The sequence below is a fragment of the Lates calcarifer genome, linkage group LG16_LG22 (genome assembly GCF_001640805.2).
Source record: "Lates calcarifer isolate ASB-BC8 linkage group LG16_LG22, TLL_Latcal_v3, whole genome shotgun sequence".
Lineage (NCBI taxonomy): Eukaryota > Metazoa > Chordata > Actinopteri > Centropomidae > Lates > Lates calcarifer.
Genome location: NC_066848.1, coordinates 9,583,681 through 9,609,782, shown reverse-complemented (window position 1 = coordinate 9,609,782; position 26,102 = coordinate 9,583,681). Strand labels below are relative to the sequence as shown.

The following is a 26,102-nucleotide window of genomic DNA, read 5'->3' as shown; positions in this document are numbered from 1 at the left end:
TACAGTCTGGAAATGGTTTAAGGGGTGGGGTGGGGTGGGGGGTGCATTTTGCAACTTACTATACTGGCTAAGCCAAGTAAAATAAACCACTGCAGGGATTTGATGATGAGATGAGTAATGCCAAATGCGTCTGTTTTTGCAGTGAAGGATCACACAACAGTCTACTTTAAGTGAAACAGTGTTAAATTAATGAATTCGTCGTTGATTGGCTCCTCGTATTGTGTCAGGTTTGCTTACCACACTCTCATCTGCTGACAGTTTTGTCTAAATATTTGTTACTTTTCTCCCTCATTATCTAGTTCTACGCTAAGAAGACAAATACTTCAATGTAACTTTGGAACATTTCTAACCATTCTGGATTAATCTAACCCCACAGTAATTTCCTGTGGAATTTATTCCGCCTCAAATCAGTCACCTTTAAAGTTTCCACCAGGCACCACAGCTCTGGTTTAAACATATCGGTCTGTGATTGCTCCCTGCTGTGTGACACCTCATCCCCGGACCTGTGAAAACAGTCACAGACCTGCTGCAGTTGTCCCCCACCCCCCACTTGTGGACATAAAGTGACCACTAGACATGATACTAGTTCAGTCCTCATTGTGTAGGCTAACACGTACATACACATCTATTGGCACAGGCAAAAACACACAGCCTCCCGCTGAGTCAGTCAGTCACTCAGTCACTCACTCATTCACTCACAGACACACAAAATAAACAAACAGTCTCACCCCACCATTAGCAGATGTGTGTGAAATCTGTTTCCTCTGGGCTGACAGTAGGAGGTTTCAGGCCAAACTGAAGAAATGTGAGGAGCATAAACCTAGCAGAGTTTCCTGTTTTATATTTGTTAGAATAATTTAACAATCTGCGCTAAGACTTAAGTTTAGCAAATACACAAACGTGTACATTTCCGCAAGGGGTTGGTAATACATAACACAGCTATACACAGAGCTAAAAACACACGGCAGATGGAAAACTTGAGAAGCTACAGAGCCGTAACGCTTGATTTACGACGACTACATGTAATAAATGAACATGAGTCTTAAAGCTGGAGCTGGTTAGCAAGACAATCTCACAGCCTGCAGATAAAGCTTTGGCTTTAGCTGCTGGCCGGGTTGCCAAGTCTAAGGTTTCTGTGCTGTGCAACATTAAACGTCAACAGTAACACTATTTCCCAGACACAAGCCTGTATCCTAAAAGGACAGTCAGTGATGAGGAACAATTTATCTGTGGATTCCATCACGCCTATGCACTCAAGTGATGTTTTTACTTGCGAGTGATGTCTCAAACATTTGTTATTAGAGCAGTTAAACTATTAAATGCTAAGGCAGATGGCTAGTTAGACTTGTTTAGTCAGCAGCTTGCCTAAAGCATAATTTCACTCAGAGGTCAGTTCCTTCTGGACAGTCATTTCTGGATTGCATTTGAACAGAATGAGAAGGGAAACTGCAGGCAGCACTTCCCCTGTTATTAATATTCAGAGAGCATCTTCCATGGATTCACTGGGTCCTGTGGCATGCAACACTGCGTTCTATGGCTCCGAGCAGACTACAAACACTGACCATGGCTAGTTTACCGCCAACAGTGCATGGTGACATTGCTGATGTTTCACACAGGCCGACGAGGGAACATGCCTCCCATCTTGTTTACAATGAGTCATCCTCTGTAAAGTCGTGTCTTTCTCTGTGGACATGCTCAGTACTTTTCCAGCTCATGAGCACAGCTGGGCCTCTCGCCAGATGTTCTGAATTTAATGAGAGCAATGATCTTGGAGGGTTTTTTTTCTTCATTTTTTTGCGCAACAGAAAATAGGACATAGTGCACATAAGGGAAATTGATGATTAGTCTCTGCATTTTTGGACCTCTAAACCATAAATGCAAAGATGCTATCTTGTATGTGGTAATGTTGTCCAGCATAATGTATGTCAGCAAGTCCTACAAACTCTGACAGCTGGGAATTGAATGTCAATTGAATGTGAAGGAGTCCCAAGACTTGTTTATCTCATGTACAATATATGAGGCTTGACAAACAGAATTAGAGGAAGAATCTGAAGAATTAAATGTGACAATTGAACCTTGTCTGATATAATTCTCATTTTTATAGGCCTTAAACAACAACGTGTATAAGAATGTGTCACCCTATGGCTCCCTGAACAACATCGTGGATGGACTCAACTCCCTGACGGACCATTTCTCAGACCTTTCCCTTTCTTCAGAGCCAAGAAAACCCAACAAAAGACCCCCGCCCAACTACTTGTGCCACCTGTGCTTCAACAAGGGCCATTACATCAAAGACTGCCCTCAGGTGAGAGTTGTAACACACATGTATTACATAATCCAGGCTTCAGATGACACAAATAGCTTACATCATCAAAGTCCCTCTTAGTGGGTATGCATACAGTACCTTTCAATTGTTCAATTACTAATCCTATGTTTAACTTTGCAACAGCTATGTGACTTTAGACTTCTTCAGTGTCCACTGATGGTGCTTAAAGTTGTGCTAGCTCCAGCCAGTGCCTTTCTATCTTTTTCTCTCTCTCTCTCTCTCTCTCTTTTTGGCTCTGATCTGACCTACTTGTTAAACAGGCTGGCCTCTGTCTTCTGTAGTCATGTGTGTGAGTGTGTATATGTGTGCTTGTGTGCATCTTAACTGCCACGGCATTACACTACATAAAACCAAGCGTTATAACCATGATTGATAAATTTATTGGGCTAGATCAAGAGTCAAAGGTGAAACTGTCTGACTGAGTACTGGATCACTGTGTTGGCCATGTCAGCTTGTTTTCAAGAATATATATTTAAAAAAATAAACACGAACAAATGCTGTAGCAGCCATCTTTTCTGACATGAACCTGAAGATATGTTAATCTAGTCGCATTCCTCTGCCTTCCAGTTTTCCACTGAGTCAGTCTATGATGATGATGCAGGTTTTTTTTTAATCTTGGGAGGCACCATGGTGAATCCACCTTGAGGTTACAGCACAGTAATGTGTGACTAATGGTGTCCTAGCTGCTGTCATCTCCTGAAATCTAAACTCATCTTGGAAAGCACCAGAAGAACTCCAGGTTTTAGATAATCCAGGTCACTTTAAATGAAATCTGGGTGGAAATGTCTTGTTTAAGAATAAGACCCTGGTTAGTCACCTGTTGATGCAAGTGTGCAATCACTCAATATCAATGTAAATGACAGAAAAACATGTGCTTATGAGTTACTAATATAGTGTTCATGAAGTGAGATTTTGTGGAGTCGCTGAAGGAGGGATGGACTATTAAATAGCTGTGGTGGATCTGTCATTGTGGTGTTATATAGCTCCATAATTCCATGGCTGGGACTAAGGCCTGGAAGTGATCTGATTTCATAAGGGGAACATGATGGCACTTTCCTCCTAGAATCATGGAATTTTTACACAGACTTGTTTTTTTGTTGGACCTATGGTGCCTAATAATCTCTCCCCTCTCTCTCTGTGTCTCTCCTTTGCCTCTCTCCTGTTTCTTCTCTCCCCTTCCCTGGGTGAGGTGCAACTGCTCTAACCCCAGCCCTGAGTTTCTTTTGCATGGAATGGTAATGAGGAGCAGATGTGAGATTAAAATGCTTTGACTTGCTTTATGACATATGATGACTGGTCTCGGGAGGTCTGTAAAAGACCTGTGTACTGATGAAATATCTCCTGGACAGCTCCAAACTCCAAAAGTCCTCCAAAGTGTGGGAATTAGATCATCTACTGACAATTCCAGGGGGAATTTTGGGCCATAGTATATCATGCAACATGTAACTTTTGCCTTTCTTTTTCCCTTATGTAATGTTGTAATTGTTGATGTGAGCATTGATCAAATGATACTGATACTCATCACTGCAGCAGGTGTACATTAAGTAATACATAATCCTGTGTGTTTATTATCTTTTCCATATGACCACATTTTTTAAAACCATGTGTTCTACACATTTAAACTGATCAGCCTCACTGTCCCATTTTAAACTGAAAAGGCTAGAATGTTGCTGTATTAAGCAAAATCCCCTTGACAGTAGAAGCAGTGAAATCAATCTTGCAATAGATGTATGCATTCAGGAGTGGACCTTGAAATCACACTCAGCCGTCCTCTGGTTTATATTTCAGCTGTTCGTTAAACTGCCAACAGTAACTCAGAAAGCAGCAAAATGTCTCCAAACGACCTCCGCACCTACACAGTTCAACACCATCGTACTTATTTAGGTCTCTCCTGGGGTTTTTTTTCCTCCATAAATTTACCTTTCATTTGTGCTGCATCACTTACACTATTGCCCAGTCACCTGTCATTGCATGCCTAGCCAAGGATAGCACAGCCTTACTTAACCAGCCGAAGACCCAAATAACAGATGTGACACACATCTCTCGCAATAGAAACATGAGTTTTTAATGGCAGGAGCGCTTGACTCACCTATTAGCCAACCCTTGTGTGTCATTTTCCGAACAATATTTTCTTGTCCTGTCCTTACTCTGTTTCGCAAAGCACAGTGATCGATTGTGTGACCATTGGAGTTTCTGGTATCTGCCTGCGCTGGAATGCATTTGAGGATGAATGTGTCCCCGCTAATAGTTTGTCCTGTCCAGAGGTTCTTTGCCAATGAAAACAGAGGCTCCTGCTTCACAGAGCGCTGCTAAAGTTTGTCATCCCTGTCCAGCGAGGAGAATCACATTCTGATGACATGTACAGTCTTCCTCTTCTGCTTCACCTCAACATGTTTTATTGTGCTGTTTTGTACTGTGACTTTTTACCATAGAGCTTAGATATTTTTAGATAGACACACTTTTCCACCGAGTGACATGTTCCAACACCAAAATGTGTGTTAATCCACTGCAGAAAATAGTCCCCAACAACTGCATTATTGACACCTGCTCGAGTAACGTTAACAAAAAACTACAGCGCCCAGTTGTTTTAGGAAATCACTCATACCTTTTTTTAAAATCTAAATCTACCATACACCTGCTCTGCCTTTTTTGCTATCCTTCAACCTCCATCCATCATGCACCAGCACTAAGCTGTTGTCATTTGAGGATTAAGATTTGGCTTGAAAATAACTATTTTTATCTATCTTCAAGTATGAAATGAGGCAGAGATGACATGTACAGTCTTCCCCCAATATACACTCAAATTAGTGTATAGTCAATTTAATTCAACAAAGTAAGATTTTTTGATCAAAATATCACATGCTTTAAAACCACCCTAGCTCTACAAAGACTTGCAGGTGAAGGAGATTTAGTTGGTGTTGGATCCATCACCTAGTTGATCATTTTTCTGTCCTTTCCATCGGTTCTGGGAGATTAAAAGTTGGGGCAATTAAATAGCTGAGGTTACCGAAGTGTTTATGCATTACTTGTAATTTAAGACCCTTTTTTTTGTTATAACATGTTAATATTGGAAATGCACAGAGGAGGCTTGTGGCCGTGCTGAGAGAATTATTTTTTCAGGGAACTCTTGGTAGTTGAGTGAAAGCCGCAGGCCTGGCAGCAGCTGCCCAGTGCTGCCTGTCATGGGGACAGAGGTGTTATGTAAACTGGCTTTTATTCGGAAAATGAGGTCGCTCCCCCAGTTATGAGCAGAATGCCCCTCACTGCCACGCTTTGGCCCCCTTCCAAGATGTCTTCCACTTGCACTCATGATTTGGTTCTGTTCAGTGGACTAATCCTTTCAACAGTTGGCCCCCACCTCTTGATTTGAGTGATCAAAATGATGCATTGAATGACATCTTGCTATGTCTCCCTGTAGAAAGATTAACTCATGGAAAATGTCTTTGCCGGAATGCAGGTTTGTGGACATGTGGGGGTGGCGGCTGCTGCTGCTGCTGTTGTTGTGTGTGCTGGTGAGTGTGTGTTTTATGTGTGTCTCTGACTTACAGTGGACTCCTGAGTTACTATGCCCCATTCCTGGCTGTAATGCATTCCCCGGGTTCAGTCCTTCAGAATTATAGTTTCCTGGGCATGTTTTTTTTCCTTCTTCTGAGAAATTTCAGATATTTTGAAACTGGTAGAATACTTATTTTTATAGAAGCTTTAAAGCCAAAAATAACTGACATAACATTCATTACTGCTACTGCTTTCACCCTTTCGCCTATTTCTGTTGAAGCCTGAAAATGTGGTTTCAAATCTTAGATGCATTATATTGCATAATGTGAATTTTTTATCTCTGTGTGTGTATGTGCAACAATCAAAGCTGAAAACCAATGTCAGGCACTCTTTATTAAGAAGTTAACACTCTTAATAATGAAACTTTGATTCAAATGTTGCTAAATTCCCACTGAAACAAAGAGATTGCCTTTTTCCAACTGATTCCCGCCCACATGCACTGTCACCTAAACTGTTTAAACTATGGCAGAAAACTTTGTGCTCATGTAGGAGCTTCTTATTCATAATAAACTGATTGAAAAAATATGTTTTGGGGGGATTTTGAGCAACAGTCCAGACATATGGTTATTCACTTTCTTGTCAGTTGAGGAGATTCATATTACTCTCATATCTGTCTATTTAATATAAGGCCTCAGCCAGCAGTTGGTTAACTAGGCACAGCACAAAGACTGGAAACAATCAGCCAAAAATCCAAGTTAAGCTAACCAGCTCCTCTGTAGCGTTATATTTAACAGACAGCCATGAAAGTGGTGTCAATTTTCTTATCTAACTCTCAGCAAGAAAGCATAATAAGCATATTTCCTAAAACATCACTGTAGCAATAAAAAACTTCTAATAAGAGGCTGCTGCATATGCGTATTTTTCATTGCTTTGATGGCACAGATACAGATGAAACAGCCAGTGATGATACAGATTTGTCTTTTTTTTGGCCTGCTGTGAGACAAATTTAATTTATTATACATTAATCCAATGACTACGCTTAAACATGGAATGTACTGGATGTGTCCATCTGTAAAAAAGAAGACGGGGGCAGAAGCAAAGAGTAGCTCCAAGAGCATCACAGTTACTGTGTTGATCAGAAACACATGGAGCCCATTGATCCACATACAGAGCTGTCTTTATCGCACTAGGATAATGTGCCTTTTGTTCAAACAGTTATGGTGTCTGTGGAATGTGTGTATATATAGCATCAATTTCAAACTTTATTTTTTTCTTTTTAGCTCTCCTCTAGTTCTCTCTGTAGCGATATCTGAATGGCAGATCATGCAGTGTTAACAGTAAGCCGACATACGCCAACACATTATTCAAGTTACTATATTCTGCTGAATGAATGAGAATTGATTTCAAAAGGTTGTCCTGTTTCACTTTAATAAGTACAAGTGCTGACATTTCCTCTCATCCCTGCTCCTGTGATTTGGCCATGTCTGGATCTCCCCTAGTGTGTTATCTGGTCTGTATCTGTGACCATATGCCAATTACTGTGATGGACCTCACACCTCATGCGGCGGTAATTTCAGCAGCGGCCTGTCCTCTGTGACAAATGGTCACCATAATCTCCCATAACAGTGTCAACACGGAGACCTGAGGCGAGCTGTGAAGTGAGGGCCTCTTCACACCAGAAGCAAATCATGCTTTGAGTAATGTGTGACTTGCCAAAATGTGTGCTTTTCCTTTGGCTGTGGTGATAAACTTAATGACTTGTCATTACTGCAGCCCACTTCATCTACCATAACAAACATCAGCGGTTGTTGTTTTGACAGAAACGTATTTGGTTTTAAATCTCCCAGTGTTTGCGTTTGACAGAGCTGTGATCCTTTTTTCCGAATTGGCTGGCAGTCGTGCAGGGATAATTGTGCAACCACTTTGTTTTAATGTTTCAGTTTGTTGTTGTACTAGGGGATGGGGGCAGAATAGGTGGGGGATAATGTGCCAAATACACATTGCAAGTTTATAATTTACTAGTGTTACATCATCACACAGCACAGTTTTGGAAAACAAGTATTTTAGCCCTATGTGGGAACACACAATTTCCTGCTGTTTGTCACTCTAATATTAAAGTCTTAATTGAATCAGGTTAAGGTCCCAAGATGAGTTCCACCTTGTGAGCACTTTCTCCACCTTTTCTCTAACAAATTTATTCCTTGCAAGATTTGGGGGGTTATAGAATAGAATAAACAGCAGTTTTCATAAATTTGGATCTAGGGAATTAGGAAGACTGGTCCACTTAATGGTTAAAATAGACATTTCCTTAATTTATTTTACCAGTTAACAAGTATGTTAGGTAAGATTTTTTTTTATTCATCTAAGAGTCCCAGGTGGATATTTGCAAATAGAGGTTAGGCTACCACATCCACATCTGGAAGACAGAGTACTCCCATCGTGTTAAACTGTTGCTATTTTTCAGCTGTGACTGTTAATCAGAAACAGTTTAAGTGCCTTGCTTGTGGGTAACTCTGTAGTAGTGAAAGGATGGAAAAGCTGTCTTATTCACTTCACCCGGTTCATGTTTTTTTTCTCCAGCTGGTCCTGGCATTTAAACCAACACTTCTTCCTCTCCCTTTGCAGGGAATTTGGTTCATAAGCTAGCCTGTAGCTTCCTGTAAAATTCAAATTTTCCAGTCCAAAAAAAAAAAAAACCCATCTCAAATCCACTTTAATAACAGATCTGCTTCAAGCTTCTGGCAAAACATTTATCAACTCTTGTATTGGAAACATGCTTTTAAATAGTCTAATAGCTTGCTAGCCTTCTTTGATAGTTATTCCAGTGCTGATTATTCTATAGTGCAACAGATTATGTGGGCTTAGCGTCTTGAGATGTTAATTGTCCCCTGGAGGCTAATGTTCCTGAGAAGAGAAAAAACATAGATTCTACATCTGTCCTTTAGCTTTTCTAATCTCTATTTAACCAACTCCTGCCTTCACTGAAAGATATCTATAGTAAAATCATGTATTTACATTTTCCTCTGCCTCCGCCAGCTGTTTTCTGTCGTCTTCTTGCCTTTGTTTCATTATCTTTCTCCCTCTGTGCATCCTGCAGTTTGTTAACCCTGTCGATAAACAATCTCTCAACACCACAATCACACTTCAGCATTTGTCATGAGAGAATGCTTTACATTTTACCCCCATGATCTCTGTACCCTGGGGCAATTTCTGAAATGGCTGCAGTTATTTGCTGTGGCAGGGAGGGAGTTTGGATGTGTCACTCTCATGGCACGGAGCCCTACTGAGTTTGTCTGTGTCAGGCACAGAGAGGGTATAGTTTGAAAGCCCGTGAAGGGCACAGGGGCTGAGAGACAGCAAGCCAGCGAAAGGGGGACTGAGGGCACTTCCTCTCAAAGGAAATCAAAGTTAAAAGAATGATAAAAGTGCGGTTTCCTGCCAGCTGGTTTGTGTTCTGTACAGAAATCCCATTCTTCCTCTCGGTTTTTGCTGAGACAACAATTGGACCATTTCCTGTTTTGGTAACTGTGACACTTATAAATCCTATCTCTGGGAGGCGGTGCACTGTTACGTTTATTATCAGGCAGGTAAACTCACAGCTGCTCTCAGATTAAAAGTTAAAATATGATGAAATACATCATCAGGAAAAACCTGTATGAAGACAATACAGCGTCTACTGACTTAGTGTCAGCTTAGCCTGAGTCATAAGATATTATTTAGCATCTTTTAGGTGAAGCTAAGCTGACACTAAGTCCATCAGTCGTTTTTTTCTCAAATGGATTTTGCACCTCCTATCATCTGATTAGAGCTTCTTTAACACTCAAGACTAAGGGTGCATTGTCTAAAATATGCTAGATGTTTATTTTCTATTAGCTTAATTCGGAAAGTTTCTTATATAATACTTTGTTATATGAATCTTTTTCCTGCCACACTGCTGAGCCAGCACTGTAAAACGCGGGCTGGAGTTAATAAAAGAAAATAAACAATAGACTGTTTGGGGCAGTTGCTCGTCACATTGCTTTACGTAAGCTTGTCTTTGCAGCATGAGAGAAACCAGGTCACCACTCATTTTAGAATCTGGTTTCCTCATGCTTTACCTCTTTTATTTTCGTTTCCTCTTATAGTGCCTCAGCATAAACCCATTTAAAATGTAATGTTTTACTTTTCTACTAAATACTATTGCACTTCTACAGCCAAACATCTGCAGTATATCAGGATATTTATAAAACTTACCAGGGTCATAAGATAAATGGGAACAATACCAGCAATTACTTGTACAGTAACAACACTTTGGCTTGTGTTCTTAACACAGCTACAGTGTCATGAGGGTCAGCAGCCATACACTGAGACCTCAGGAACCAGAACAGGATGGTTTGCCTTTCACTGAGAGGGGAGGGAGGGATCGGAGGGTCAAAGGTCACATTTTCACTACAGTGTGATGTCCTGTTAGCACACCAGGGCCAGAAGGGTTTGTTAGCTCATACTAAATGCTAATGTTCTCTCATATAGCCACTTCTCATACAGTATGTTTAAATAACACATCATCACATCAGTATTGTCAACACCCTGTATACCATATATGTCTACAGTACAGTGTCATATACAATTAATTACTGTTCCTTTTTTATGTATGTTTAAGAGTGTTGCCGCTTACAAAGTAAATTATTTTCCATTTTTTGGTTGATGTAACCAGAGTTGCAATGATTGATCAATTAATCAAATTGCTGATCAACTGCTGGTTACAGACAAAATAAAACATTCAAAGAAATTATCTTGAGATTTCACAACTTGTGATGGGCACTTTTCACGGTTTTCTGATGTTTTATGACTAAAAAAGTATTTGATTAATCAAGAAAATAATCTACAGGTTAATCAGTTATGGTAATAATTGCTATTTTCAGCTCTAGATTCAGCAGTTTGTATTCAGATGACCTGGTCCCTTGAGATCATGCTTTTTTTCTCTCTTATAAAACTTATATACTAAAGGACTGAGTAACAGCTGACAATTACAGTTAATTGGAATTTAAACTACCTTGATTAAGCTACTTTAGAGATTTAACAGGCACTTTACATGAGGTGTTTACATGATTTTCTACACCCTGACAGTTACCATAAGCTTGTCTCTCTTCACTTTAACTCATTAGTGAGCTGAGAAAGGGCGAAAACAACTTCAGAATGGACCCACACATCAAACCAGCAGACTCATACTTCCACATGAAACCAACAACTAAATTTCGTGCTTATCTCCACTGGTCAATCGGTATGTGGTCGAACTAATTGCTCCCCGATTCTTGTCACATGTGAACAACAGAGATTCTTCCATGATATGAGACAGACTGGCGGAGAGGACGGACAAGCAGACGGACAGACAGGGACACTGTGAAGCTGCGAGTGCTGGCACACAGGACTGGATTTGGTGTCAAGAGATCAGGGACTGACACTGCTGGCTTTGTGTTGCACTTGAATGGGCACCTTAGGGAGAGACTGTGGCTCTGAATGGGCACCATTGGGGAAAGCCCTAGTGGTGGGAATGGAGTCTGGTAATTAAGGCAGTCATTGTATGTCTGTAGGATCTGCTCGACAGAGAGGTCAGGAAGGCAGGCCTGTATTGTTCCCCCGGCAGGGCCTTCACTGCATCACAGTGGTGCGTCAGACTCAAGTATGTTTGGATAGAGCCTTGGATCTTACAGAGAAAAAAAGAGAACTACAACAACAAACCTCACAGGCGGTCCTATATAGTCTGTTTGTCTAAGTGTAAACATATAGACTACAGGGGCCTCTTCTGTGGTTTTGATTTTGTAACAGTTTTTTCCTTCTCCTTCTCTTTATGTCTAAGTATCTTGAAGTCCTTTTGGCAGGCTATCCAGGAGCTCTAGCCCTCTCAGGAATCAGGACAGTGTTAACCACAGATTGAACCACAGTTCTGATCAATATGTAAAGTCACAGGGGTGTGTGCTTGCATATTCTAGTGACAAGGTCTTATTTTTATTTATTTCTCACAAGTTAAAATCAAAGGAGATAACATGAACAGTAAAAAGTAATGTGCAGGGACCCACAAAGGGCTACCTCTGTTAAATAATGTAATAACCTACTTACAATGTATACTGTGCAATAAAGGAAGCCTACATCTCATTGAAAATCAACCTCTGCATTCTTGTAGTCTTGAAAGTAAGACATGAAACAATATGGATCTTGTATATAAACATACATATTTGGGAATCAGTAACATCATAAATTGTTAGAAGTTAAAGTTTCTGAGAGAAAGGAGCCAACAAAAAGGATTTGGAGAAAAGCATGCTGGTAGAAAATATACTCATAGTCATACTATGTTATCAAAATTAAGGCTAAATTAAACCTTTACCACCCACTGTTGCACTTACAGGATGCTTCCACTATGCAGAACTTTTATGGCATGCTAGTACTGTGAAAAGTCATATGAAATATGTATCAACTCACTTTAGACGTTTGTCTAGAGTGAAACAGAAGTTGGCTATCCCCAGTTCATAAAGTATGAAGTTTCTTGAGAAAATAATATACTTTCTTAACATACTATTAGATGTATATACTTTTTAACTGTCACACTGTGTTCTGTCTAACTTAAGTGTAATTGTAGGTTTTATTTTTTCACCCATGCAGTACTTATGTAACTTTCAACTGAAAATAGATCTTGGTGATGGCCCTTTTACTTACTGTCAAAAATGACCTGCTTTTCATTTCAAAGCGTTTTCTGCCTCTCCTCTCTATCAGTATGTGCTGCCCTGTAGTGTGTTAGGAAGTTTCTGGCAAGGATGAAGGCTGGGGGGGGGGTTCACCATGGGAATGTTTTTACAGGCTGACCCCTGATCTTCCTTCCAGTCGCAGCGAAGGCTCTGAAGGCCCTGCATCTGTCTCTGCTCTAACACTCACTCAGTCAGGTTACCGAAGAAAGAGAGAGAGAGAGAGAGAGAGAGAGAGAGAGAGAAGAGACTGCAGTAGTGACCGGAGCGTAAACAGATAAGGCTTATCAGGGATGCTGGAGACATGCTGTATCAGATGGCTTTTCTCTTTTACAGCATCATAGCAGACAGACGGCTGTTGTTGTTATGAAAAAGTGCTGTGGCCACTACCTGTTGACATATTTTAATTTTGGGGAGTTATACAGAGAAAGAGCCTTCATAGTGAGAGCACTGAGAAACCATATAGGGCCATAGGTCCAATATAGCATTGACACCAAGTGACACTGAGATTAGCAACACACGTGTTCAGTATATCTGGTAGAGTGACTTACAGAAATATACACACACACACGCACAAACACCCCCACTCACATACACACATCTACAAGCAGTACATTCAAACAAAGCCAGTAGTAGCATGAACTTCCTGTGGCAGATGACGGGATGTGTTGTGCACCTCTGTATGCCCCAGTCTGCCACTCAACCTGCTCTTGTCATTCACTGGCCTGGTAACCCAACTCTGCTGTGCAGCTGCACAGCTCATTGGGCTTAGTGGGACCGTGGCTAAGTCCAAGGCTGGGGGGGGGGGCAAAATTCACACCCATGGCCCCACTTAGTGTTAGCCCTTAACACTCAGTAAATATGGTAAGTGTAGGAGTATGGTAAACTTATCCTGTGTCTGTGGAAAGGGGCAGCTTCCATGTCAAGCTGATGTGCTGATGGAACTGAGCTTCTGGGTTCAACCAGAAGAGATTCCAAGGCCCAGTTGGCCCGTACTTGTGTTTTCTATGAATGGAGCATGAAGGGAGAGAAGAGGATTCTGTCAAAAACATCAGTTTTAAAACAACAGAGTGTTATTGGTATGAAGAAAAACACCCACATGCTCGACTCTCAGGGGTATCCATCATTCATCCAAGAACATGACACCGAGATCCGTGGATGATTAGGGAAACTGGGTTGTGGAAATCTAGGAATCTGGGAATAGGGTTTTGGCAAAGAGCGCGCTGGCATGGTGATACGCCTCTGCAGCTGTCTTGGACACGAATGACGTAGGTCTGTTACTGAGGAGAAAACCTTTGACGTACACACACATGCACACACAAACACTACGGGTCAAAAGTTTTAGGGCGCCTCCATTTTGCCAGTTAGTACGAAAATTTACATAGTGTTTCCAAAATTAAGATATAGAACAAATAAATATTAATCTTTATTTTAAAAAACAAGGAATCATGGAATTTTAAATCCTAAATTTTTATCTTAATTTTTGACTCATCCACCAGCTTTGCTTTGCTCTCGGCTTCTGTCCATTTAATCCCAAAAAAGTTCAGTGGGTTATAAGTCATTTAAGTCATCACTTGCCACCTACTGCAGTACAGTATTGTCCTAATGATGCATCAGAGGGTGTACTAACACAGCTTGTTCTAACACTACCTTTGCACAGACAGAGGGTTTATTAGTAATCAGCAAATGTTGGGGCACCTGTAGGAAATGTTTGCATCAACTTTCAAGGCTTCATTTACTTCCACTGATGCAGGAAAGCTGTTTTTGGTGACCTCAACTTTATTTATTTATTTTTTTTACCTTGGGCAGTTTACTGCTGACGTTTGTACTTTGTTTGTACTTGTACTTGAACGACTTAAATTTAAATAAAATGGAAAAATGGCCTTGTTCTACAACCTTATGACCAGTAGTGTACATGCGTGCGCATACATATGTACGTCATGTCTGTTACCTGCATACATTATATAAAAAGCCTTTTAAAAAATTTTTTAGATGGGGAGTAAGATGAGAATTTAGAATAATAATCAGATGTTGAAGCAAAGTCAAACATAAGCATATTCATTCTTATAACATTCAAATCTTCTGCTAACAACAATATATAATACAAGACCCTCACCTCCAGTTTATCAAAACAACCAGAAATTGCAGGTCACCAAATTTCATTTGTAAGTAATAACATCATTAAAGATGACTTAGCTGAGATTTGTTTTAATCTAAATCAACAGATCAACATATTGTAATGTCAACTTTGCCAATTTTATTTTTCTTTTTTTTGCCAAGCTGCATTGTCTCCTACAACTAGAAAATGGATGTCAGTGGGTAGTAAAAACAAAAAGCTAATCTTATTCAGCTGATAAAAAAAATCCTCTTCTGGGACATTTCTACAGTCTTTGGGGGAAGTTGGCCATCTTGTGTTTTACCTCTGCCATATGTGTTTGTTTTTATTACTGTAGAAGTGCAGCAGTCCTTCCCGTATTTCTTTTCCCTTTTCTTGCCTTTTTATTTGAAAGGGACAAATACAAATTGTTACCATAACACAAATTGTTACCATAACAATTTTATGATCCAGTATGCTGTTGTAAGTATGCTTCAACAATTTCTCAGTGGACATTGATGACATTTAAAAGCTCAAAATACCTTTTTTGATACTTTCTGGCACAGCCTCTTAACTTATCTACATGACTAATAGCAGTGGGATGTTTTATCTTTGGTACAGCTGTCTTGATTTACCTTTTCCCTGTGTGATATCTCAGCATGTCAAAGAACAGACTAAACATAAGTAATATGCCCGGTATCGTTAAGGGACTTCACTTGAATCTGAGAAAATGTTAAATCTGGACTCTTGTTCTACCTAAACATCATCACAGAAATCATTTTTTCAGTCTCTTCCAGTAGAAACACACGCATACAGTACATAGACACACACACACACACACACACACACACACACACACACACACAAACACACAGAGTGCACTTACTCTGCCAAGCAGAGGCCATTTCCTAGAATGAACTATTTTGGCGTCTCCATGGGGCTGGAAATGGACTTGTGGTTATTCCTTTAAAACAGTTGGAGTGGTTGTCCTCTCAAAATCCTCCTGTCTGTACAACGGTGAGATAACAAACCCATTTATAAAGATGTGTGACCTCAGCGGTTAAACCCAGAAACCCACAAGGGAAAAACTTGTAACCCTAAGCATCACCGCTCACTGAAAAATATTTAGCTTCAGGTCATTTTAAATGCAATGCTGTCCTTCATATATAGACTGCACTGGTGATATTTGTTGTGCTGTTTCAGGTTCATGTGGGTTTGTGATCCTTTTAGGAAATGGTGCTCTTACAATTTAGTTTTCACATAGCTGTGGGTTTGATCATATGCTAAGACTGTCATGGTTTCTTTCCACATAACACCCTTTTTTTTCTTTAACGTTCCTCTATCTCAGTCCACTACTACCCCTGCTGCTTCCCTAACACATTACACCTGAGAGAGGATAAATGCAGCAATAGGCTTTACCACAGGCCTCACAGGCATATTTAGACCTGGAAACAACTGGGATGTGCTATTGTGAGTAAACCACTTTTTATAGTCGATTGAAATATCAAGCATACGTATATGAATAGCTAAAATAAAGAGCTTCTAGAATATGAAACCTTTTTTAAGAATAGCACCCTGACCCACATGGGTGCGGTGCAGGTTCATGAGTGCTAGCTGAGTGACTGACTGGTGATGGGAAACTTAAAGGCGAACTCATATGTAGTGAATTCACATACCATTTAGAAAGAAAATAATGAATCTTTTTCAGTGAATCTATTTTATCACTGCATAAGGACATGTCATAGCTTGACAGTTTATTTGTCAATGGGTTTTTGAAGTGTTAGATTTACATATTTTGCAGTCAGTTAGAGAGAAGTGCTACAAATAGCTTTGTGAAAGTCATACTATTATAACAGCTCTCCGCTTCTCACCACACTTAATGGATAAGGTGATTGAGTAAGTTCTAAACATTTAAAAGCTTTCATATCTAAATTAACTTTTTTAGCCCTGTAATTCAGATTATATCATAGAAACATTAAATTGTACAGTAGAAAGTAAGCAACAGTGTTGGCACTATCAGAGTGTATTAAGTATCAACTAATCAATCAACAGAAAAATAACATGCAGCTATCGTTTTTCAGGCAACTATGCCAAACATTTCTTGGCTCTGGCTTCTTAACTGCTAGAATATGCTGCTTTTCTTTGCCTCGTGTGATACTAAATTGAAGGCCTTTAACTGTTGGATGAACAATACAAGACATCTGATGCCAATACACCGGGCTTTAACACAGTCTAATGGACATTTATGACCTTGGTTTTATACTGTGTGTCAATTAATGTGGTAAAGTTAATTAAATTCACGCATGCATTTGTGTGCTTGGTGGTGCAAGTGTTGCGTGCACAAAGAGTGCATGTGTGTATGGGGTTGTGTGCAGTACATGATTGTGTAATGCTGCAGTTTATATTTAGAGACAACTGTACAAGATAAGAATGCTTATCTCAGCAGTTGTAGATGTGGAGTTGTGAAGCAATGGTAGGAATATGAGGCACAGTGATCTCCACCATTATGGCCAACGTACACACAAAGCCACTGTTGTTTGAAATATTTAGCTAGGCTTTTTCTTTTCTGCTATGACAGGTTGGAGACACAACTGCGAAACCCTGCTGTCCTCTGCAGTGTGTGTGTTTATAAGCATCGCAATGTTTGCTAAAGTGTGAGGTTCAGTGTTTAAAAGCTCAATGAACCACATATGTTGGAGGTTTCTGTTGTACTTAGAAACACCAAACCACATGATTAATAGATATATGGTTACTGAAACACTATTATGAAAAGTTCAGGAAATATTTCCTTGTAGTGTCTCAGAGAAGGATCAGGCATGATTGATGCTTTGATCTTTTTTGATGTTTCACAGAGGATAACCAGTTCTCAGGTTTAAACCACATCCAGGCCTTCCCCCAACCCACCCCCTTGTAGCATTCATCAAAACGCTAAGGCTAGCACGCTAACTGAAAGCACATTAAAGCAATTAGAAGTCTTATCAGAAATGCTACGGTTAATGAGCAAACCAAACAAAAACTCCAAAAGACTCAAAGCTAACATTGTGGACTGAACCCCATCCGCTCTATCTGAAAATCTATCTCTTTCTGAACTGCAGCCAAACCAAATACAGATCCTGAGATGAGGACACAAGAGCAGAGACACAGATATGCGCACGGACACACTCGTGCACATGCTCAGACGCACGCACAAATGCAATACACACAGGTTTTCGGGGCCCGGTTTGGTGTTCTAGTGTTGCTCTCTGAGTGATGTCCTGGGGGATGCGGAGAGGCAGAGCGGGGCCTGAGCTCCTCCGCTGCTCCTTTGTTTACACTGATGGGTTCCAGATGCTAGCTAGTGATTGGAGCGCCACGGAACGCTGGGGAGCAGCCCAGCAGTTTGGGGCCTGCGCCAGCAAGCCAGGATTAAGCCAGCTTTATCTGGGATACTTGAAAAACATGGCTTTGCCTTCTAATAACTCTGCAATTGTTTCACATTGCACTTTGTTATCTTAAATATAAGTGTCACAGACATCCCCATTAATTGGAGCAACACATGCAGCGCACAATGACGTCTTATGTCATTAAGTATAATTATTAGTCACAAAATGTTGACGTGGATTAATTGCATCTGACTGTAATTAACATATTTGTTTTACTCAGTAATTTGACTGTATGTTTCTTTAAACAGGCTCCAGCCAAGCCTTTGTACTGATGCTGATTGCAAAGAGAGATTTTGCACCCTATAATTTCCCTCCCCAACTTGTTTTTTCCGTGGCAGCCCAGAGTATATTGTCTGCCTCTGTTGCGCTGCCCCGTTTGGGGATTGTTTTTATAAACAGAGGTGCATTGTGCTGGAGTGAGGGCAAATTTATCACTTAAACAGCACACCTGTTGCTCCCGTCACTTTCAGCCTCAGCCACTTTTCTTTACAGGCATTAGAAAGAGACAGCTGCACCAGCAAAGGAGCCGTCCAGAGAGAGAGAGAGTGAGGTGAGAAAGATGGCAGGGAAAAAGAGAGAGACGCACAGAAAACAGTGGCTGTATTTAGAGCCTGTAGTGCATGGTGGGATTGATAAATAGTCCCCATAATGCACCTGGCTGAGGTTCTGGCATGGGGTTGGGGCTGTTTAGTCCAGCAGCGGAAACAGCCGATAAAAAAAAATGCTTGTTCTGTGTGCAGTGGGACACAGCTGAGGTGGTGACAGTGTCATTCTTGTGAGAGGCTCGAAGCAGTGGCCATCTGCATGCCCTCACTTGGCCCTCAGTTCTGACCGACAGGGTGACGACTGCATCCTCAGATCTCATACTCTGTAGTTGCTGTGTGATGTCAGACAGCGGGGGTTAGTGATGCTCAAGTGGATATGATGATTTAACCAGGAAAGAGACAACTCCTCCTGAATGACCAGGGTCAAAGAGTGCCTTTTTGTTTTCTTTCTTTCTTTGTCTTGGAATCAGGGGGATAGGAATACCACACGAGATAATGTAACGTGTGAAAGTATGCGGCTTCTTTGCATATTTTTCATGTTTCACATCTGAACTGCCTTGATGTGGTCAACCCAAACCAAACTGTGCACTGAGAATTGTTTTGCAAGTATTATTTGCCCCAAATGACCCGACAAACGGTTCTTGCTCCTTATGGTGTGGTCTAACAACCAACCTCAGGCTATTCTCTTACCCAGTGTATTTCTCTTTGCTGAATGGGAGGCTTATGTTGTGACTCACTGACCTGTCTGGGTCTCAGTGATCATGTAACTTCACGGGTGTGGTGATGGGAAACATCAGATCATGCCAAAGAATCTTGCATTATCATGAAGAACATCAAGTCTGTGTACTCAGTCGAAGCCTCTGCTTAAACTTGGGAGTCTCACTGTAAGATTTAAGAGTACATGTGTTTCCTTTATGTTGCACTTAATGCTTTTGTTGTTTTTTTCTGCTCTCCAAAATCCAGACCAGAAAAGTGGGCGCATACAATTACTACCAACCATTCTCCAAAGCCTCAGTGTTGTTTTACCCACCAAATCCCTTGTTTTCTCATAGAAGCAGACAAACCGCTGAATGGCATGTTGACATTTGCATAAAAACTCAAGCTTTACTGTCAGCACTGTCTCCTTGTATTTGTTGCCTGTGGACTTACTGTGGGCAATATGTGGAGCCCAAAGTCAACTGTAGGTAGATGTCTCATCTAATATGTCAAGAAAGTATGAAATCCCATATCCAAAACCTTGAAAGTAGCGGTCTCTAGAATGACTCTTCTTAGGTTTGGCTTGGAAGGGATGTCTAATATTAAACCAAGGCTAACCTATCCTGTTGTTTGACACTGAGGATTAAGGGTTCAGGTTTTTGGGTGAGCGTCTGGGAGTGTACAGTCTGGTGTCTGTCCACTGGTCATTACTCTTAGCCTGGAATGCGAGATCAACGCAAATGCAAGATCACCTTTAGGCCTCAGACAGCGGTCTGCACCGCATTTTTTCCAGTGGTCAGTAATAGACGTCTTATTATGATTTAAACTGGAGCAGAATTTCAAGATGGTTTTGCGGCAAAAATGATATTCAAGCTACAGTTTCCGAGCTGGATGCCTAAGTTGCATACCTTTTAATCAATTTTACGGTATTACCTGAATTACCCTGAAATATAAAGACATCGCAGTGGGTGTTGTCTAGACCGGGATCACCCACTTAAACACACATCTTCAAATTCAGTAATCTCCCTGCGATAGAGCACATGCTTCAAATTCCTAATATCATTCTGTTTATACAGTATATGTGACTTTAAAATCACCCCCCACCCCCAAGAGAATCGTCTCCACATTCCTCCACATGATAATGACTCCAATCCACTGTTGTTGTGGCCAGCGCTACAGCGGTTAGTTAATGCTGTTTTATCCCCCACCTCTCTCCCTCTCTCTCTCTCTCTCTCTCTCTCTCTCTCTCTCTCTCTATGTCTCTCAATGTATGGCCTAATTGAAAGCAGAGCAGCGATTTTACGACTGCCCTCAGTGTTTCTCGTGTTCTGCCCCTATGGAGGCCATCTGCTTTGGATTTAGATTTCCTCCTCCTTCGCTCTCTTTCTCTCAGTTTCTCCTTCCCTTTCTCCACCCTCCTGAGAGGGGCTGATTGGAGGGTCTCTCCACAGTTGGCTTGGGCGACCGTGGGGCCTGTGGTGTTTGTCCACTTTTTCTTTTTTTTTGTGTGTGTGTGTGTGTGTTTGTGTGAATGCTGGAGTCTGACTGTAGAGCAGCAGGTTTTTAGACTCCCTTCATTACAGAGTACTCGAGGAGCAGGAGGCTGTTTCACATCCAATTCCGATGTTAATTCCTTCTCAGTCCTAATGAGCTTTCTCCTGTTTCTGTTCATCGTGTTCTCTTGTGTCTCATTTTTGTCTCCCTTTTTATTTTAGTCTCCTGCGCAGCTCTGTTTATTCTATTTAATGCAGTTTGTGCGCTCATTAATCCTGAGATATAAGTCAAAGAATGATCTGTGTCCTTGTAGCAGGGCTAAACACTGAGTGGGAGTATTGCAGGAAACCGTGTGCTGAGACTTTCCAGTTGTGTCTCAAGAGTGTATGAAATCCTGTGGATGTGGAATTTGTTGAGTGTGTGTGTCTGTGTGTGTGCATTTGTGTCTGGGTGTTAAAGGGGACAAGAGGGGAGGGAGACATTGTGTCAGTGTTTGCTTGTGCCTGTGTGTGGCCATGTTTTGCGTAGAGATTGCATCAGTGGATGTGTGTGTCACATGTGCACGTACGCTTCATTTAACAATCTACTGACCCGTGGTGTGCGTGCATGTGTGTGTGCGATATGATGAGTCCCTGCTGTGATCTGGAGCAAAGGAGGATGTGGTCAACTAGCTGTGGTTATCCAGCTAAACTGTCTTCTCTGCGGATACTCTCCTCTACACGCACACAATCTGACCCTTATCTCAACACGCAGCGCTCTAGCCTCAGGGACGTAAACAAACATTGACTCAGGAAGCCGGCACTGTCAAAGTGATACGACAAACACTGCTCGCCCATCTCCCGGTACGGACGCCATCAACCGATTTGGTTGTTTCAAAGCTTCGCCTCCACATGACGGACACTTAAAATGCTCTGAATGGTTCAGATATGTCCATTTAGCTCGCACCTTGGCATGAGCTTGAATGGCTTTATTTGCAGAGAGCAAAGGAAAACAAAACACATCCTCCCGTACAGGCTCATCTCCAGAGTGTTGTGTGGTGTGATGACGCAGTTTCATTAAATTAGTCATTGTACTGTGTGTATGGTTTCGCATGGTTATTTTCCTGGAAGTCGAGCCTAACTAAAACATTTACTCAGTCATTCTAGTGTTTACAGCTGAGGGTTTTGACTTGTAATCCACTGCACTAATGTAAATGGAAAGACAGGCCCTATATGTATGCAAGTAAGAAAACATTAGCTACCGCCCTGAACCTAGCACCACATTTCTCAGCCTGACTCTGTTGGCAGTGGTGGCACAACAGCCCAGATGTTACTGTGACATTCGTTCCCACGTGTTTGGGTGTCTGTTGGAATGTGCAATACCAGCTGCGCCAGTAGAGTTAATGACTTCAGAACCTAAACTCGCCTTTCGTTTAAGATCTCAATGAGAGGCAACGTGTTGGAAGTAAAATGCTCAGATTTATAACTCCAAATGTCCAAATAAGTTCTGGATTACTTTGCAGTTACATAAAGTAAATTTGTGTGTGGTACATACAGCAGTGGTGATATATCTTACATAAGAAATTTGTTCATCCATTTGAGTTTTTGGTGCATATTTACCATTTTACTGTCCATAGGCTATTAATAATCAATCAACTGCATTAATTTGAGATTATTGAAAAATTATCAAATGTATTGCAAAGTATTGTAAATGTAGTAACTCCAACTAATGTTTATTTTTATTACTGAAAAATCTGTTGATTATTTTTCAATTAATTAATTAAAGCAATGAAATGCAACTCTGCTGAGCAACAGTGCCCTCTGTGGCCACAAGTGGTAATTAATGCTTTTGGGCTCTGACTCGATTTTCTTGTAAAGAAAACAAAGCCCCATCTATCACCATCTCACTGAACTGAAACATGGCAGAACCATATATATTCCTCATGATCCCCAGGCTCCTGAGTGGGAAATGCTGTCGCCTTAACAAACACACCAAACTGTTTAGAATATACAATATTTTCCTTGCTGGATATCGTAGATTAACGCTGGTTTTTGCTGACTTATTTTATCTATAAAATGTCAGATAAGAAAAATGTCATAATATCCAAGAGCTCAAGGTGGCATCTTCTAATTACTTGTTCTATCTGATCATCAGTCCTAGACCCAAAAACATTATGTTTACTGTCACAGAAAATCAAGAAAAGCTTCAAACCCTCACATTGGGGAGATGGAACCAGCTGCAGACAGAGCATGACGCGCAGCCAAAGGCCAAGGCCAGACACTGGAAACAGCATGGAGTAGGAGAGGAATGGTCATGAGAAGGATGAGTGCTGTCTCTGTCCTGCTGAGTCCTGGCTGTAGTATCAGGGAGAGATTTTTTACATTCAAACAAACAGCTGTAACAGGAAATTATCTCTGACTATGTTCAAATGTCCAAATAAAAAAGGAGGGTTAAGGTTAGACCAGCTGTGTAGTACACCTGGTACTCAGATCATAGTTTATTTTTAAACCTCAAAATAGTCAGATTTATTTTATTAGGTACAATAGTGGTTAGTTTTACTGCAGCAGAAATCTAGAAAGTGCTATGTTTTGGCATTTGGGTTTTTAAGAGTGAAAATGGCAGCCTGTTTATGGTTGGATCATATTGTGATTAGATCATTTGTAGGAGAGCATCCAAACAAAATGTTGCCATGGCATTGTCTTTGAGATTGCCCATTGATTACATCAAGACGACCCTGTCAGTGTGTATAGACTGTTGTGCTGCAGGCCAGCAGAAGTCAGATTTTCCAGCCTGCATGCTGTCACAGTGGGAGATGCGAAGCTGACAGTGGGGTTGAGGTCATGCTGTTGATGGGCCGCACTGAAGCACAGCCGCTCATACTTAGCGCTGGCTCGCTGGTGCTGATGCAAAGTGCTGACGTCTGTTAGGACAACGCCAGATGCTGCTGATTAAAGTTCCTATTACTCACACACGGGCAGGGACAAAATAAGGGAAGACCAGGGATTCAGATTGCACCCCTCCTCTCGGTCTCTCACCCCCCTGTACCCCTTACATCCACCCCAAAACCTGCAGCCAATGCTAAAGTGATTATGAAAACAATCTGCAGTCTTGCAGGGGAATCAGTAGTGGACTGGACAGGTCTGATTTCACTCTAAACGCAGAGCATTTCGTAACCTTCTGGAAAGCTGCCATCACTTGCATGCTGTGCATTAAAATGACTTCTTTCTGTCATATTAGATTTCCATCTGTGCATGAAAGCATTTTTAAAGTTAGAGATAAAATAAAAGAATTCCTTGCTACTCCACTTACAATATTTATCTTCCAAATGGGAAAAAATTTGTTTACCAAAATAACCACTCCCAGGCCGATAATGGCTGTCACAAGGCAGATGCAAGTTCTTCTCTTTTTTTCTAAACAATGGAGCTTAAAACTGATAATGACAGGCTCTGACAAACTTACTAATCAGTGTACATTTATTTTGGCATGATGGAGTACAGTTTGTGATTTATCCTTTTTGATGACTTCAGCAGTGTGTTTGTTTGTGACATGCTTTTAGGGGAAAAATGAATCTTTTCCTCCAGTGTTGTTATAGTGGCCTAAATAAAGTTGCCAAAATGAAGTCATCTGAGCGGCTCCTCCCTGCAATATTGCCCTCAGGCTAGTGCTTTTTCATGGCTGGCTGACTGTTCGTAATCATCTCCCTCATGAGAATCAGAGGAGTAATTTAACTCAGCTGTAATGGAAGTAAATGTCAATTACACAACCCACATATTGTGCCAAAACTGTGTTTAAGAGTGTGCTGTATGATGGAAGTTGGATATATTAGCATGACAAGGATGGACCCACCCTGCTGTCAGAGCTCACCATCTATTATTGAATGCAAGAGGCTTTCTTAAAAATGTCCCTCTGCACTGATAGAAAAAACATTTCTGCACCCCTAAAGTTGTATCTATCAGAACAAGAATGTAAAAGTAACAGTCTCTTAATCGCCTTGCTTTTGTTATTTACAGGCCAGACCCAAGGGTGAAGGGCTGACACCTTATCAGGGGAAGAAGCGATGCTTTTGGAGAGTACAAGTGCCCCAAGTGTAAGAGGAAGTGGATGAGCGGCAACTCCTGGGCCAACATGGGACAAGAATGCATCAAATGCCACATCAACGTCTATCCACACAAACAGGTACTTGAGCCTACAGTATGACGCTCACTGTCTGAGAAGTTGCAGTTAAGTTTTAAAGTAAAAAACATTACTCATACACTTTGTTTAAGTGGTAGAACATCTCAGCCGAAGTTAACAGAGTCCAGACTCTGGTTTGCGCGGCTGCGTATAGTCTTGAGGATATTCCAGATGGCCTCATTAAAATAGAATAAAAATCATACCACTAACAACTCCTTTTGCCTCTATGGTAATAAACCAGCACTGAATAAACTAATTACATTTCCTGACTGATAAAAGTTTGGGATTATTTACTGAATGTCATCAAATCTTAAAGCAAATATTTCTTTATTAATAGCTCACAGGCACAATTTAACTCTGGGGTAATTGAGGCTTACAGCTGAAGAAATTCCTCTCAGATTCAATAATATGTGAAAAAGTGAAATCATATTCACCAAGATGCTGTGGAGTGTTATTCCAAACAGCAAACACTCAGAGGGAATTAACGTTCTGGTGAGCTGTCTGTAAGGCTTAACCTCAAAAAACGTTCCTCACACCCTGCTGACTGAAGAGATGGATGGATCGCCTGAGAAAGAGTCCAGCCTGTTTTCTTCAGCTAGAGATATATTTATCCTCAACGCTTCATCTTTTAATATTTATGCTTTGCCACATTCTTCCAATTCCACTTCCTGAAATAAAATTGGGATTACTGCTCGAGGCCCCCGCTCGTTCTCTGAATACCATGGCTGACCATGCTCCACTCTGTTAACACTTGTATGAAACGAAGCAGGAAAGGGACACTGCTCGACAAATTTACCACAGACGTCTGGCCAAGAGTCACAACATTCTCGGACAATAGGAAGGTTAATGTGGTAATTTATTCCACAGCTTTTGTTTATTTGCTTGCATCTTCATCAGTGTGAGATCTCAACAAGGAAAATTAACTGTACTCTTTTAAAAAAAGCGTGAGTGGAACACTGCATTCACACTGCCAGTACTTAAGCATTTCTCACTCAAAACCATTTTGTTCCATGAAGTGCACTGGTGAGAAAAAAAAACCCTCTCTCTTCTCCTCTGCCTCTGTCTTGTGGCAAAGCTGCACACAGGCAAGCAAATTCCCTGCATTTGCAATGTCACCCACTTAACATATTTCCCCCCTGTCAGCATTTGAAATGGACCACT

The 26,102-nt window shown here is 41.0% G+C and overlaps 1 protein-coding gene across 1 annotated transcript in view; it reads left to right on the top strand.

The window, feature by feature from the left end:
• Nucleotides 1-26,102, top strand: part of zcchc24 (zinc finger, CCHC domain containing 24) — a 34,752-nt gene that overhangs the window by 1,946 nt on the left and 6,704 nt on the right. The window contains 3 exon segments of the mRNA XM_018696768.2: nucleotides 2,105-2,305; nucleotides 24,779-24,829; nucleotides 24,831-24,944. Of these exon segments, the coding sequence (XP_018552284.1) occupies nucleotides 2,105-2,305; nucleotides 24,779-24,829; nucleotides 24,831-24,944 (366 nt within the window).